At 37.1% G+C, this 14,183-nt stretch overlaps 1 protein-coding gene across 1 annotated transcript in view; it reads right to left on the bottom strand.

Moving 5' to 3' along the window:
* Positions 1 to 9,412: 9,412 nt before the first annotated feature.
* The window catches only part of CHD9 (chromodomain helicase DNA binding protein 9), a 178,760-nt gene continuing 173,989 nt past the window's right edge, over positions 9,413 to 14,183 (bottom strand). Inside the window, exons 38-39 of the mRNA XM_042781796.1 lie at positions 12,271 to 12,375; positions 9,413 to 10,300 (exon numbers count right to left, since the gene is read on the bottom strand). Of these exons, the coding sequence (XP_042637730.1) occupies positions 9,413 to 10,300; positions 12,271 to 12,375 (993 nt within the window). The remainder of the gene's footprint in view (positions 10,301 to 12,270; positions 12,376 to 14,183) is intronic.

The following is a 14,183-nucleotide window of genomic DNA, read 5'->3' as shown; positions in this document are numbered from 1 at the left end:
AGGGGAGCTGTTGCATTGGGGTAAATTGTAGTCAATGTCATGAGACAAAGTGTGTGTGAACTTCTGTATGGAAAGTAAATTTACTCTGTAAACTTTTACCCAAATCACAATTGAAAAAAAAGAAGACTGTGTATCTCTTGGATGGGAAGCGTATCAAGAGGAAGAGAGTGAGCACCGCCATCCAATGATATTATTGGGTCAAACAAAATGACTGACAAGTGAATATTGGGCTTGGTAACGAGATCCCCCACTTGGCTGTCAGTTTGTTGTAATGTGGTGGCTTGCATGTTTCTGTGAGGCTGGAGGTTATGCCACTGGTATTTCAAATGCCAGCAGGGTCACCCATGGTGGACAAGTTTCGGCAGAGCTTCCAGACTAAGACAGACTCAGAAGAAGGAAGGGGCCATCCACTTCTCAAAGAATTGGCCAGTGAAAACCTTATGAATAGCAGTGAAACACTCTCTGATACATTACTGGAAAACTTTATGAATAGCCCTGAAACATTGTCCAATATAATGCCAGTAGATGAGCCCCTCAGGCCAGAAGGTACTCAAAATACAACTGGGGAAGAGCTGCCTCCTCAAAGTAGAGCCGACCTTAATGACGTGGATGGAATAAAGCTTTCGGAACCTCCATTTGCTGATGCGGCATGACTCAAAAATGGGAAGAAACAGCTCCAAACATCCATAAATAATTGGAACATGGAATATACGAAGTATGAATCTAGGAAAATGGGAAGTTGTCAAAAATGAAATGGAATGCATGAAGCTCGATATCCTAGGCATTAGTGAGTTGACTGGTTTTGACCATTTTGAATCAATCATATGATCTACTCTGCTGGGAATGACAAATTGAAGAGGCATGGCATCACATTCATTGTCACAAAGAATGTTTCAAGATCCATCCTGAAGTACGATGTTGGAGAAGGATATCATGCTTGTTAAAATGGAGGGTCAGCAAAAAAGGGGAAGACCCTCACCAAGATGTATGGGCACAGTGGCTGCAGTGATGGGCTCAGGTGTAACAAGGGTTGTGAGGCTGGCGCAGCTCTGGGCAGGGCTTCATGCTGTTGTACATGGGGTCGCTGTGAGTTGGAGCTGACTTGATGGCACCTAACAACAACAGTAACAAGCAGTGATATAGTTCATGAAAGAGCAGTTTTGGCAGAATGCGAGAGGAAACCTGATTGAGTTGGGCTTAAGAGGGATTTTGAGGAGAGGTGATGGGATATAGATAATTCTCGTGAGTTTGGCTGCAAAAGAGAGCAGAAAAACAGTACAGCAGCTGGAGAGGAAGATGAGGTCAAGAGAGTTTTTTGGTGCTTGGGTGGTGGTGGTGGTGGTGTATTAAGATGGGAGGAGGAAAAAAGGCATGTTTGATGTTGATAGACATGATTCAGATTTACAAATCCCTGGTTCTTCCTGCCGCCTGTCCTCTTAAAGTGGAGGAAGTGACAGTTCTCTCTAAGATGAATCCACTGCTCACGTCTTGGGTCTCATCTTCTCAGGAATCTTCACCATTTAATTACACCCTTGTTCAACATATTCCCATCGTATAAACCAAAACCTGTATTTCAGGTATCTTTGAAGAGCCCAACCTCTAGGGTGGGTTGGCTGGGAAGGAAATAGTTACCTAACCTCACTCTCATTTCCTTGTTTTCCAGTAACTGGGACACTAATCTACATTCCCCTTTCACCACTCCATGAGTAGTCTTGTCTTTAAATCCAATGGTTATGTTTCAATCCTCCTCATTCTTGTCCTCAGCAGCATCCAACACTGATACTGTTTCCCACTAAAACTAGTCACTTGCTTTGGCCTCCATGAAACCACTCTCTTGATTTCCTTTTTTTTTTTTTGGGGGGGGGTGAGGGTGGTGCTCTCCCAAGCCTCTGTCCCTGGACCTCTTCTTTGCATTTAACTTTCTCTCCAGAGGCAATCTCATCCATCCCTTGGCTTTGATTTACGTGAGTCCTAAATTCATCTCCAGGTTAGACCTGCCTTCTGAGCTCCAAAGTGCCTACTTAGTATTTCTACTTGCATGCCTACGACACTTCAAAATGAACATGTCAAAACAGACTTAAAATCTTTCTTCCAAACTCTGCTTCATCTTAAGCTGAACAGGTGGGGGAAGGAGAATGGCACTATACTCACGAAGATATACAGGTTTGACAGAGAATATGTCTACGTATGTATTTAAACATGCTGCTAATATATCCATGAATATAGTAGAGCACACAGGGGGCAGAGTTATGCAAATGTTCTAGCCATAGCCAAACACCTTGATAGAATGAGTCTCTGGGCCTACAGACCCAGTAGTGTTAAAGACATCAAGGCCAGTTGGCACAACACAGTCCACAAAGAAATTATTCTACATCCTACATTGGTGAGTAGCCATTGGGATTTTAGAAGGTTGTGAGTGGCCATCTAAGGTGCAACTAATTGGTCTCTCCCAGTCCACAGATAAGAAGAGTGAAAAAAAATCAAAGATGCATGGAAACAATCAGTCCAAAGTACTAATGGACCGTATAAACCTCAGCCTCCATGACCCTGAGATCAAAACTATATGGTGGCCGGCTGCCACTACTGATGCTCTGAAAGGGATAATATTAGAAGATCCTGCATAGTGTGGGAGAAAAATGCAGAACGAAACTCAAAATCGTATGTTAAGATTAGGCTTACTGATCTGATGGAGACTTGTGGCACCCCTGAGACTGTGGTCCTCAGACACCCTGCAAGCCTGGGACTGAACTCACCCTCATGGCTCTCCTTTTAGCCAATAACAGGCAGATCTGTAAGATGAACAATATCACCATGAAATGATGCAATCTTAGAAGACTCATCCATTCGAGATCAAAAAGGCAGCATCTGCCCAAGGACAAAGTTCAGAAAGCAGGAAAGGTTAGGAAAAGAGGAATGGAAATGGGAAACAGAGAGAGGCAGTGAGAAGAGTGATGTGACATAGTGGGGATTGCAATCAATGACACGAAACAAAATGTGTATGAATTGTTGAATGGAAAACCAAGTTGCTCTGTAAATCTTCACCCAAATCACAATCAAAAGTTAAAAACAAAGTCTGCTTTGTCTTCAGCCTCTTTAAGTCTCAGGAAAATAACCATTGCTTAATTGGTTGGTCAAGCCAGAAACCTGGGAGGCATTCTCATGTTTCCCATCCACCAAATCTCTAAGTCCTGTCAGTGCCATTGCCTAAATAGACAATAAAAAGTTTCATTTGAGGGTTGACAGCATAGACTCTTGAGTTAGACTGCCTGCGGGTCACTCTTAGCTCCACTACTGTGGACAAGTGACTTCACCTCCCAGGACTTGTTTCTTCATTGAGTCAGAATCAACTCAATGGTAACAACAAATGAGTTGAAAATACACGTCTACGTGAAAAACCTGCACACAAATGTGCATAGCAGCTTTATTCATAACTGCCAAAATTGGAAGCCATCAAGATGGTTATCAATAGATGGATGGTTAAATAAACTGAAGTACATCCAGACAATGGAGTATTCAACAATACAAATAAATGAGCTATCAAACTATAAAAATATACAGAGGAACCTTACACGTATATTGCTAAGTGGAAGAAGCCAGTCTGAAAAAGTCATATCTTGTATGATTTCAACTATATGATATGCTGGAAAAGGCAAAACAGTTAAAAGATCAGTGATTGCCAGGGGTTCAGGGAGGAGTGACATGGATAGATAGGTGGAACACAGCAATTTTAGGACAGTGAAACTATTCTCTCTAATACAGACATGACATTGTGCATCTGTGAGAACCCATTGGGCAGACTGTACAACACAAAGAGTGAGCCATGACGTCAACTACAGACTTCTAAGGTAAACTATAGATTTCACTTAATAACAGTGTATCAGTATCAGTTCATCAATTTTAACAAATGTACCACACAAATGCAAGATGTTAATAGGAACAGTCTGTATGGTGGAGAAGGGGTGTATGAGAACTCTATGTATATTCTGAACAGTTTCTCTGAAACCCTCAAATGGCTCTAAAAGACAAAATCACACACTCACATAAGCAAAATTAATAGGAAAGTTGGGGAAAATATTTGCTACTTAAGAGCACGAGTAATAAAGCCCCAGCTGACGAAATATAAATGGCCTCATGAGAAGACCTCTATTGCTAATAACCAAACAAACATAATTAAAACAAGAATCTATTTTTACATACAAGATTGACAAAGATTAAAAAAAATAAAATTCTAATGCCCAGCATTGTCAAGGAGGTAGTTTTGTGATCTGTTGTTGGGGTATGAAATAGCACAATCTTACTGGTCTTAAAATTTGAATACAATTGTTTCACATCTAGGAATTTATTCTAGTGAAAGAATCAAATATATGCAAAGTTTTAACTGAAAGTTTCAAAGTGAAAAAAACATAAAATGCTCAATAGGATTTTAAGTAAATTGTATCTATATGAGATACAGGCAGTCCCTGGGTTACAAACGTTCAATTTACATATGACTTGCAGCTACGAATCAACCCCCATAAAGCCTATTATATTAAAAATTTGCGCTATATACAATAGTTTGTAATAATAAATGGGTGCTACTTTGCAACATGCACATCAAAACATTATTACTGTATTATGTTATAGATGTTGTAGTGTATCTGGAAATATTTCTTAAAGGTACACTATTCACGGAAGATCAGAAAGAAAGGGGCTCTTGTGGTGCAGTGCCTAAGACATTTGATTGCTAACCAGAAGGTTGGTGGGTCAAACCCACCAGCCACTCCATGGAAGGAAGATGGGACAATCTACTTCTGTAAAGATTTACTACCTCAGAAACCCAACAGGGGTTGCTATGAGTTGGAATCTATTCGATGACAGTGAGTTTTTGAGTTATAAACGAAGATTAACATTTGACTGACTGCTGAGAGCTCTGGTAGCGTAGTGCCTAAGGTACTTGATTGCTAACCAGAAGGCTGGCGGTTCAAACACACCAGCCACTCCTCGGAAGGAAGGTTGGGCAATCTACTTCCGTAGTGATACTGCCTCAGAAACCCAAGGAGGGGTCGCTATGAGTCGGGTCTGACTGCACAGCACATAACAATATAGCAACAACTGATGTTAGATACGAAATGTACCTGTTTTATATACAAATTCTACTTAAAGGCAGATTTAGGAACGGAACTTGTTCATAATCTGGGGACTGCCTGTATTAGAAAGCCCTTAAAAATTCTGTAGATTTTTTAATGACATGGAAAGATAATCACCATATAGTAAATGAAAAAAAATGTTAAAGAATAATTCTGTTCTTACTAAAATAATATATAATATGCACATGCAAAGAACAGGGACCAAAAGGTTAACATTTATCTCTGCATGTCAGCATCTTGGGGGATTTTTGTTTAATTTGTGCTTCCCCTACCCAAATATTCTATAATTTGCATTCATTTTTAGAAAAAAGAACAACAGGTTAATTTTAAAAATAATCAAGCTTTTTTTTTTTTTTTTTGCCTCTTAATCTGGTAAAGATTATTTAAAAAGACAATACATGGTATTGGTAAGAATATACAATAATTAGGCATGCACAAAATGTATGCTGCTAATGGCAGTATGAATTGCTACTAATCCTTTATTGTAAAGTTGGTGATATGTACCAAAATTATTTAAAAAAGCAAAACAAATTTCCAGGAATTAAGGAAAGGATTAGGTATGGATGCAAAAATGTACCTATAAACCCAAATATCTACTTTTAAGCAAATGGTTAAACAAATTCCATATGTATGCACAATGCTATGTATTAAAAATCATGTTGCAGAATATTTATTGACTTAAGTCAATATATTGAGAGCAGTGCACTAAATATTATTGCCTCACACAGGACTGATTATATAAAAAATGTAACACAAAAAAATAAGATTAGACACATTAACAGTACGTATCTCTGGATTGAGTCATATATTTGTCCTTGCCATTTCCCACCTTTTTTAGTAAGTAGCTTATGTACTAGAGTTGCATTTATGTAGAGATTAACTTATAAAATTAATGCATAAAGTATTACATGTAGTAAAAAAAAATCACTCTTTCCCTCATGCAACTCACAAAATACACAACATCTTGTACTTAATGTGCTTCTCTTAGAAAGATCCAACATAGCAGCTCTCCCTCCAGCACTAGACGTTCCTCTGGGCAAGCACTAGATGAAGTAGTTAGCTTGTTTACATTCATTTCTGTACACAAAGAGGAAAAAACGACTTTCCAAGCTTAAAACATAAGGGAATGTGTACAAGTTAAGTGAATGTATGATAAGACTCCACTGGTTTACTTTTGTAATTAAAAGAAAAATAACTTTCTTTAAAGTTTACAAAAAATACTACCAAAAATGGCAGTAAATTAAGAAAATCTCTTAAGTCCAGTGGAAAAAAATGATCACTGATTTCCAAAATAGATATCTAAAAGAGTTAGGTGTATCTCTGCTTCTTTCTGGAATTTAATTGAAAGAATCAGGGAAAGAAAATTGGAGGAAATAATGTATGTTGGGTACAGGGTAAGGACTGGGCTGCAAAACTGCATTTAACAATTAGTGTTCCAAAAATTATTTTTGGGAGCGATTATCAATGTCAATGGGCCAGCAATTAAATCAAAATGAAAAAATAAACATCATTAATAATATTGTGGATATAATTACAGCCAATTCCTGTGTTTTAAAACTTTTTCCAAAGTATGCTTTCTTTTTAAGGAATGTTTACTCTCTTTCATAACTGGTATGACATAAGTTATATATAAAATTCAATTAAAAAAAAAGTACTGTCATGTACAGAGGCTGACATCATGGGTAGTCAAAGAATATGTTTAATAAAAAATAATTAAACTTCCATTTGCTCTATAGAACATCATAGAAAGTAATTTAATAAATTACAAATGACTTTTAAGACGTTTGCTCAACTACAGAAAGCAAATCCAGACTACACAGAACACAACTGGTAAATATTGCAAATGTCCAAAAGGAAAATTGGACTAAGACTTGGGATCATGAACCTGAAACAAGGGCTATAAATACAAGGCAATAACAGCTATAATTCTTTCAGTAACTACGAACACATACTTGGATATCCTTTCAACTGCAACTTTAGTATTATGTAATCCTATTGATTTTTTTTTCCTTATAATCCTTAACTTTACACAACCATACTTGCATTTTTTTTAAAGCTGATAGCTGGACTTTCCCCTAATGAATACTAAATAGAAGTGTCTTGGAACCCAAGAGAATGTTTAAAGTTAATATAAATCTTAATGCTTTGAAAACTGTAATTGCCTTAATACATAGAAAGAGAATCACTTAGGATGTTAACCAAATTCACTTGACCATAATTAGGAAAATACTTTATTTCATAAATTTGATATAAATTAGATTTCAGTGACAAGATCTAGGGCTTTTATTATTATCATTATTTAATTCTTACTTATTTTTTAAATTGGGGAAAGAGGAATAAAGACCAGGTGGGTGGAATTGGAAGGAGGGAAGGAAAGAATGGATGGTGTTGAAATACTCCACTGGCAAACTAAGTGAACTGTGAAAAACTTTGGCTGATTTTATAGGTGTACTCTAGTTAAACAAAAGTGCAATACTGCAAAGGGAAGATACTAAATATGTAATATATCGTTTTCATGATGAAGAATTACTACCCACTTCTCCTGGATGGGCATTATAGTTACTATTGCTAAGACACTGAATAAAGGACTATCAATTAAAAGTACTATTTTGGGAAAATACAAAAATCAACACAATCCCAATGGAACTCATATAATTTTGTAAATACATGTAACACTGTCTGTCTAATAAAAGGGTTAATATTTTACATACAGAAACATAATTCACTGGTAAAGGTCTTAGTAAAACCCATTGCAATTGCTTAATTCATGACAAAGCAACAGAGTTCTATCAAAACATACTAAAAGCTATTTTTTGTGTGGAAGAGAATTGGGGTAAATCTTCCCCTTGAATGTATCCCCTTGCAAACTTTATCACTCACTAACTTGAGAACCAGAAAAATGCTAACGCTTTATCTCTCCTTAGAATGTCAATAATATTTTTAAATCCAATTTAGTTCTAATTGTTTTAAACGTATATGAAGGTTAACCTGGACCTCTACCTTGTCAGATTAATAGCAGCTTAAGGAGGAGAAACTGTATCACAAATCAAATACTGGACAAATTTTACATGGCAATGGGTTCTAAGAAATTGAACAGAAGCCTTTGGCTTCGTTTTTTTGTGGTTTACAGGTGTAACATATCATCTTTTTGAGATATTCAAAGTGCATTTTCAAAATGGGCAACTCAGCGTATTTAATATAAACTGATAACCCAACACTGATTCTGGGCCACATTTACTCTGCTTACATTTAGAAACTCAAATGAACTTAGACTATCTGCACGTTACTTTACCACTATTTGTTAATTCTGGAAGATTTTCATGACATAAAAAACAAATAAAGCAAACAAACGATTTCTTTGACATGAAGTATTCTGTGTTGAAAGTTCTTTTCAGTGGCATTCATGAGTTTGCCTTTTCTGAACCCTGGAAACAGACATTACTCAATCAGAGACAATTATTTCTAATAGGAGGCCAAACTTGGAAAAGTTAAAAATAAGTATGTCTATAGGGTGCCAAAGTCACATGACACAAGCTTATTTTATGACTTACTTTCACTGATATCAGAGTTAAGCTCAGCAAAAAGCAAGTCATATTTCTTGCCAGATTAACATGATATATAGGATGTGTTTAAAAAACCCCTGAAAACAAGTATAGAATTAGAAACGAATGTAAACTTCCTAAACTAACTCAGCTGAGGTAACAGGTAGCCAGTTAAATTGGCTGATTGGGAAACTTATTTCTTCTTTAAAACACACTTGTACCTGAATTGGAAACATCAGCAGTGCATCACAACACTAGAGCATTTTCATGTAATTAAAGCAATGGATGGTGATGTAGATTCTACAGCTTTCATGACATTCATTAGCTGCCCAAATTATTGCTGAGTTTTGATCTGTAAATTATAGGTGTCAAGGAGGCTGTAAAACTATATTCAAATTAAATCAGTAATATGCATAAAGTATTCTGTGTCCACTGCAAATATATTAAATATACAACTCTTATTGAGCATAATTTTCATAAAATTAACCCCCAACAAAATTATAATGCCATTTGTTGTAATTTTACACCTTTATGTATTTGATAGTACATACGAGTTCAGAAACTTATGAATCTTAAGAAATATTACATGCAAAACGTCTCTGAAAGCAGTTTGCACTTCTAAACAAATAACTGAAATGTTCGGTCAGTAAATTACTGATGCACTCAACACTGGGATATTTACAATTAATAATTAAAGAAAAAGAATCCAAAATCAGTTCATAATTTAAGTGCAGAGTCTAGGAATCAGTCTTCATTACTAGAATCTGAATCCTCAGAGGATGATGATGTACTATCAGATCCAGACGAAGCATCGGCTTTCTCTGAACCCTCATCTGTGCTGTTTTCATTGAGAGGACTTGGTTCAGTTCCCCCTTTGTCAACCTGATCTCTGACTCTGGAATCTTCTTCCTTTACCTCTACAGACTTAGATGAGCTTAAGTCACTGTTTTTGTTTTTCTGTACATCAAAAGTATTGGACTGGGACAAAGCTGGAATATGAAGATTAAGGCCTGGAGTGAGAAGCATCCCTGGATAAAGTATATTAGATAGTAACAGTGGGTTAAGAGCTAATGGGTTGGCAGCTGCAGCTGTATTTAACGCAGTAGAAGAGGACGCTGAAGGAGAACTTGATACAGAGTTTTCTCCACCATTTTCTGAATTTTGGCTCTCTGTCCTTTCTTTTTTTCCTTCTAGCTCCTTAGAGTCATGTCCCTTTTTCTCTTCTGTCCCAGATTCTGTAGGCTTTGTAAGGAGTCCTCCCATGCCCAACAGATTTGGTAATGCAGCCATTCCTGACAGCAGCATGGGAAACATGGCAGCCATGTTTTTAGCTTCTCCTCCAGAAGACAGGTTAGGAGGCATTCCCATCAGCCCTGCAGTTACTTGCAGTGACTGCAAGTTTTGTAGGTTTTGTTGTAAGGCCTGAAGAGTTGTCAGATCCACACCTGGAAGTAATCCATTGGCTAACAAAGGATTGCCCGAAACACTTGTGGCATTTGCAGCTGCTGCTGCTGCTGCTGCGGCAGCAGCCTTCGAAATTCCACTTTTAGGCCGTCTCCCTCTCCTGCTTACTTCCTCTCTTACAACAGGACCAGTGAGAATACGTTCATACATACTTTCTGGAAGAAATCCCTGAAATATATTTATATATATAGTTGTTAGTAAAAGCTATGTGAAAAATAAAATCAATAGCTATTAGCTGTCATACAAATAATCTACTAATAACAGGTAATTCATAAACTCAGTCTGTACTGATATAAAATACTCAATTATAAAAGAGAAAACCTATTTAATTTTATCCTAAATAGAGGGTTGGAAGGGTCGTCCACTCTTCATTCCACTGTAGAGTAAGAAATAGAAAGAACTCTGTGACACTCCTTCACAGTGGGAGGCATGAGTTTGTAGAATAGTTCTAGAAAATCTAAAGCCCAGAGACATTTTTTCATGAATACTTTCATAAACTTTACACGTTTCATATCAGTGCCTGTTCTAATAACCTGAATAAGTGGTCCCCTTCTAATTTGGAAGAGCAATAAGGAAAAGAGGAGGAAGTAAGGGAAAGATTAAGGCTAAACAGAGATGCCTCTTGGGAATCTTCTGACTGTAACTTTGGGAATAAGGGAGGTAGAGCCAAGCTGCACAATATACTCAAGAGCAGGAAAAATCACTTGGCTTAAGAACAGCAACAGTACCTGCAGACTGAATCATTGAGTCCAGCACAACAGACAACAATCTATGCTACTTTCTTATAATTCTCCCATGATTTTCTGGGGTTCCATTATTTTCCAGATGTTTTAGAAGTTTTGAACATTTAGACTAGTGTTGTCCAATTAAAAAAAAACAAAACAAAACAAAGCAAGCTACATATGTAGTTTTAAAATATAGACAAGTGCCTACCAAAAACAGGAAAAAAACAAACCCACTGCCATCGAGCTGGTTCTGACTCCTAGCAACCCCTCCTTGGGTTTCTGAGGTGGCATCTTTACGGAAGTAGATTGCTCAGTCTTCCTTCCGAGGAGTGGCTGGTGGGTTTGAACCACCAGCATTCTGGTTAGCAGTTAAATGCCTTAGGTACTACATGGCTATCAATTGTGACAGTCTTGCTCTAGACAGTGGATTAAGCAATCTATGGGACTACTTGTTTTCTTTGCTTTGAACGGATTACCTTATTTGTTCTATTAAAAAATATTAGTGCTCATTGCAGAAAACATGAGAAAAAATAATATAAGGAAAAAAATCATCTAAAATCTCATCATTCAGATATAATTATTGCTAACATTTCAGGGTGTGTTCTTCATTTTTGTCATGTACATACATATACATTATTCAATTCTCCCCATCTCTCTTTCTAAATTAAAAAACTGGAATCATACTATAGTCTGCCTTTGTCATTCAGACATCTATAAAAATAAAAGCTATTGTGTATACAGCATTTTCCAAAAAGTTAGCCTTTAACACTCATTTAATATATCGTGAACTCTTTCTCTTTTGTCATTAGATGTTTTTAAGATATAATTTTTTAAAACAGTTATATACAACATTAGTTTATTCCCAGTTTTTTACTGCTATATCATGAACACTGGTCCCTGGGTGACAAAAATGGTTTGCACTCGACTATTAAATGAAGGTTGCTGGTTTGAACCCACCCAGCAGCACTGTGGAAAAAAGGCCTAGTGATCTACTTTCATAAAGATTATGGCTAAGAAAATCCTATGAACAATTCTACACTGTAACATTGTTTGACGTGAGTTGCAATCAACTCACCAGCAACAAGTATTTTCTTTTAATACCATGAAGAATATCCTTACATATATTTCTTTGCCCACATTTTTTTTTTTACTATTCTTTGTGGTATTGTTCAAACAGTATCTTAGAAGTTAAAATAAAAATATATCAGTATATACTGGTTCTATATTTAATGCAACAAGCAAGTGAGAAATCCGCAATGTGTTCTGTAAAATAAAAATTATGAAGTAAAAAACATTGGCATATGTTCATTAAATATTCTATTCATTCTTTAACTGAAAGTTCAATCTAAGATATAATTAAATAATATTTATTTTTCAAAATGATGACTAAGTTAGTATTCATAAAATACTCACAGACTGCTTAACAACATCTCCCCATTCAGGAGCTACTCCATATTCTGAATTTTCTTTCAGGAATCTACATAAATCTTTCAGTGGGGGAGCAAATGCACCTCCAACCTGTAAACAAAATAAAACAAAACAAAACACTGTTAAATACTTACTACTAAAGAGGCAAATGATTATTTCTTGCTTTTATTTGGGGCCTGACAGTTAATTTCTTCAAAATACGGTATTCTCTGAACCACTTTCAACAATGTTTATGATTCTCTTAAAAAGTATCACCTCAAACAGACTACAGTAATATAAAATTTAAATGTATAAGGCTATGAATGAGTAACTTAGGTTTACTGTACACTTACTATGTTGGATAGACAGCATAGCTAGTTAAAAGTATACCCTTTTGAGTTAGACTTACTAGTTATGTGAACCTGAGTAAATCAGTAAATCTCTTTGATTTATAAAATGGGGTAACAATAATACTTCCCTCAGAGGGTTTTATCAAAGTAAAATGAGGTATTTCAAGTGCCTTAGCATAGTGCCTGGCACATAATAAACATTAAGTTATGATATGCCAACAGGTGCAGTGAGATACGTTCATACATACTTTGGAACATTGTGGTATAGTAAATTACATGGTATGGCTTTTCTAGTCATAGTCTTTGTAACTCCTACTTTGCCATGAGCAACTGAGTAAGCTGCTTGTTAAAGTCATCTACCTGGGGCACCATAAAGTTATCTGGGAAAGTTCGTTCTCTATCAAGTGTGTTGTTGTTGTTATGTGCTGTGGAGTCAGACCTGACTCATGGCAACTCCTCCTTGGGCTTCTGAGGCAGTATCAATCACTATAGAAGTAGATTGCCTAACCTTCCTTCTGAGGAGTGGCTGGTGGGTTGAAGCACCAGCCTTCTGGTTAACAGTCAAGTGCCTTAGGCACTACACTACCAGAGCTCCTCTCAAGTGTGTAGTATTCTGATATTGGGATTGGTTAGTTTTGCTACTCTGCCAGGCTTCAAATAAGCCATCTTAGAGACAGAGACTGAGAGAGACTGAGTGTATTCCTGAACTTGAATCATAGCATGTTGCTTCCCTTATAAACCCCAGAATCTGCGAGTTCCGTGTGGCCACTGCAATGAATTATTGAATACAGCAGAGAGCTGATGGGTGCTGTGGGAGGGACTGCTGTTGTCAAGGTTAGTAAGAGGGCTGGAGGGTGGTGAAATGTTGGGCCTCATAAGAACAGGCCTTGGGCTGCTGATGGTGAGTCTGTCTTTCTCTTGGGTAGTTAAAGGATGTCAGAAGATACTGCGTCCTTGCCCCTACAGCAAACGTGTTATACCAAGTACTGTTATGCTATATCATATGCCAACAACTGTGCAAATGCTCTAAATATGTATTTTCTTCTAACTTTTACTTCATCCTGGTGAAACAGTATTATTTATGTTTTTCAAATGAAGGAACTGAGCCTCAGTGAAGTCATATAATTTGCCTAAAGCCAGCTGGTTAGTAGGATCAAGATTCAAACCCAGGTATCAAAAATTCATGCTCTTACCTGTTATGTATATGTATGTGTTTGTGAGGGAACCCTGATGGCATAGTGATTGTGGTAGTTAAATCTGTTTGTCAACTTGGCTGGGGCTAGTTGAGTGGCTGGGTAGGTGGTAGTTTAGTTATTCCCCATGATGAGACTGGCAATCTCAATCCCATGGTGGGATCCACCACAAGCAGTTGAGTAACTGCTTTTGGGATGTGGTCTGCTTCCTGTATATAAGGAGAAGCCTTGGGGATAGTCTCTAGCTCATGGCACGCTTGGACCCTGCATGTAGCCATGTCATTGTTCAGCAGCCTGCCATGCTCTACCGACCTTGGGACTTTCTATGGACTTGAATTAATGGCCTGCTGTGTGGTTTGGTAACATCAGGACTGTG

Source organism: Orycteropus afer, unplaced genomic scaffold (genome assembly GCF_000298275.1).
Source record: "Orycteropus afer afer isolate SDZICR_OR568_19922 unplaced genomic scaffold, OryAfe1.0 scaffold00009, whole genome shotgun sequence".
In the NCBI taxonomy this organism is placed as follows: domain Eukaryota; kingdom Metazoa; phylum Chordata; class Mammalia; order Tubulidentata; family Orycteropodidae; genus Orycteropus; species Orycteropus afer.
The sequence above is the reverse complement of the archived record's forward strand: the minus strand, read 5'-3'. Positions and strand labels throughout refer to the sequence as shown.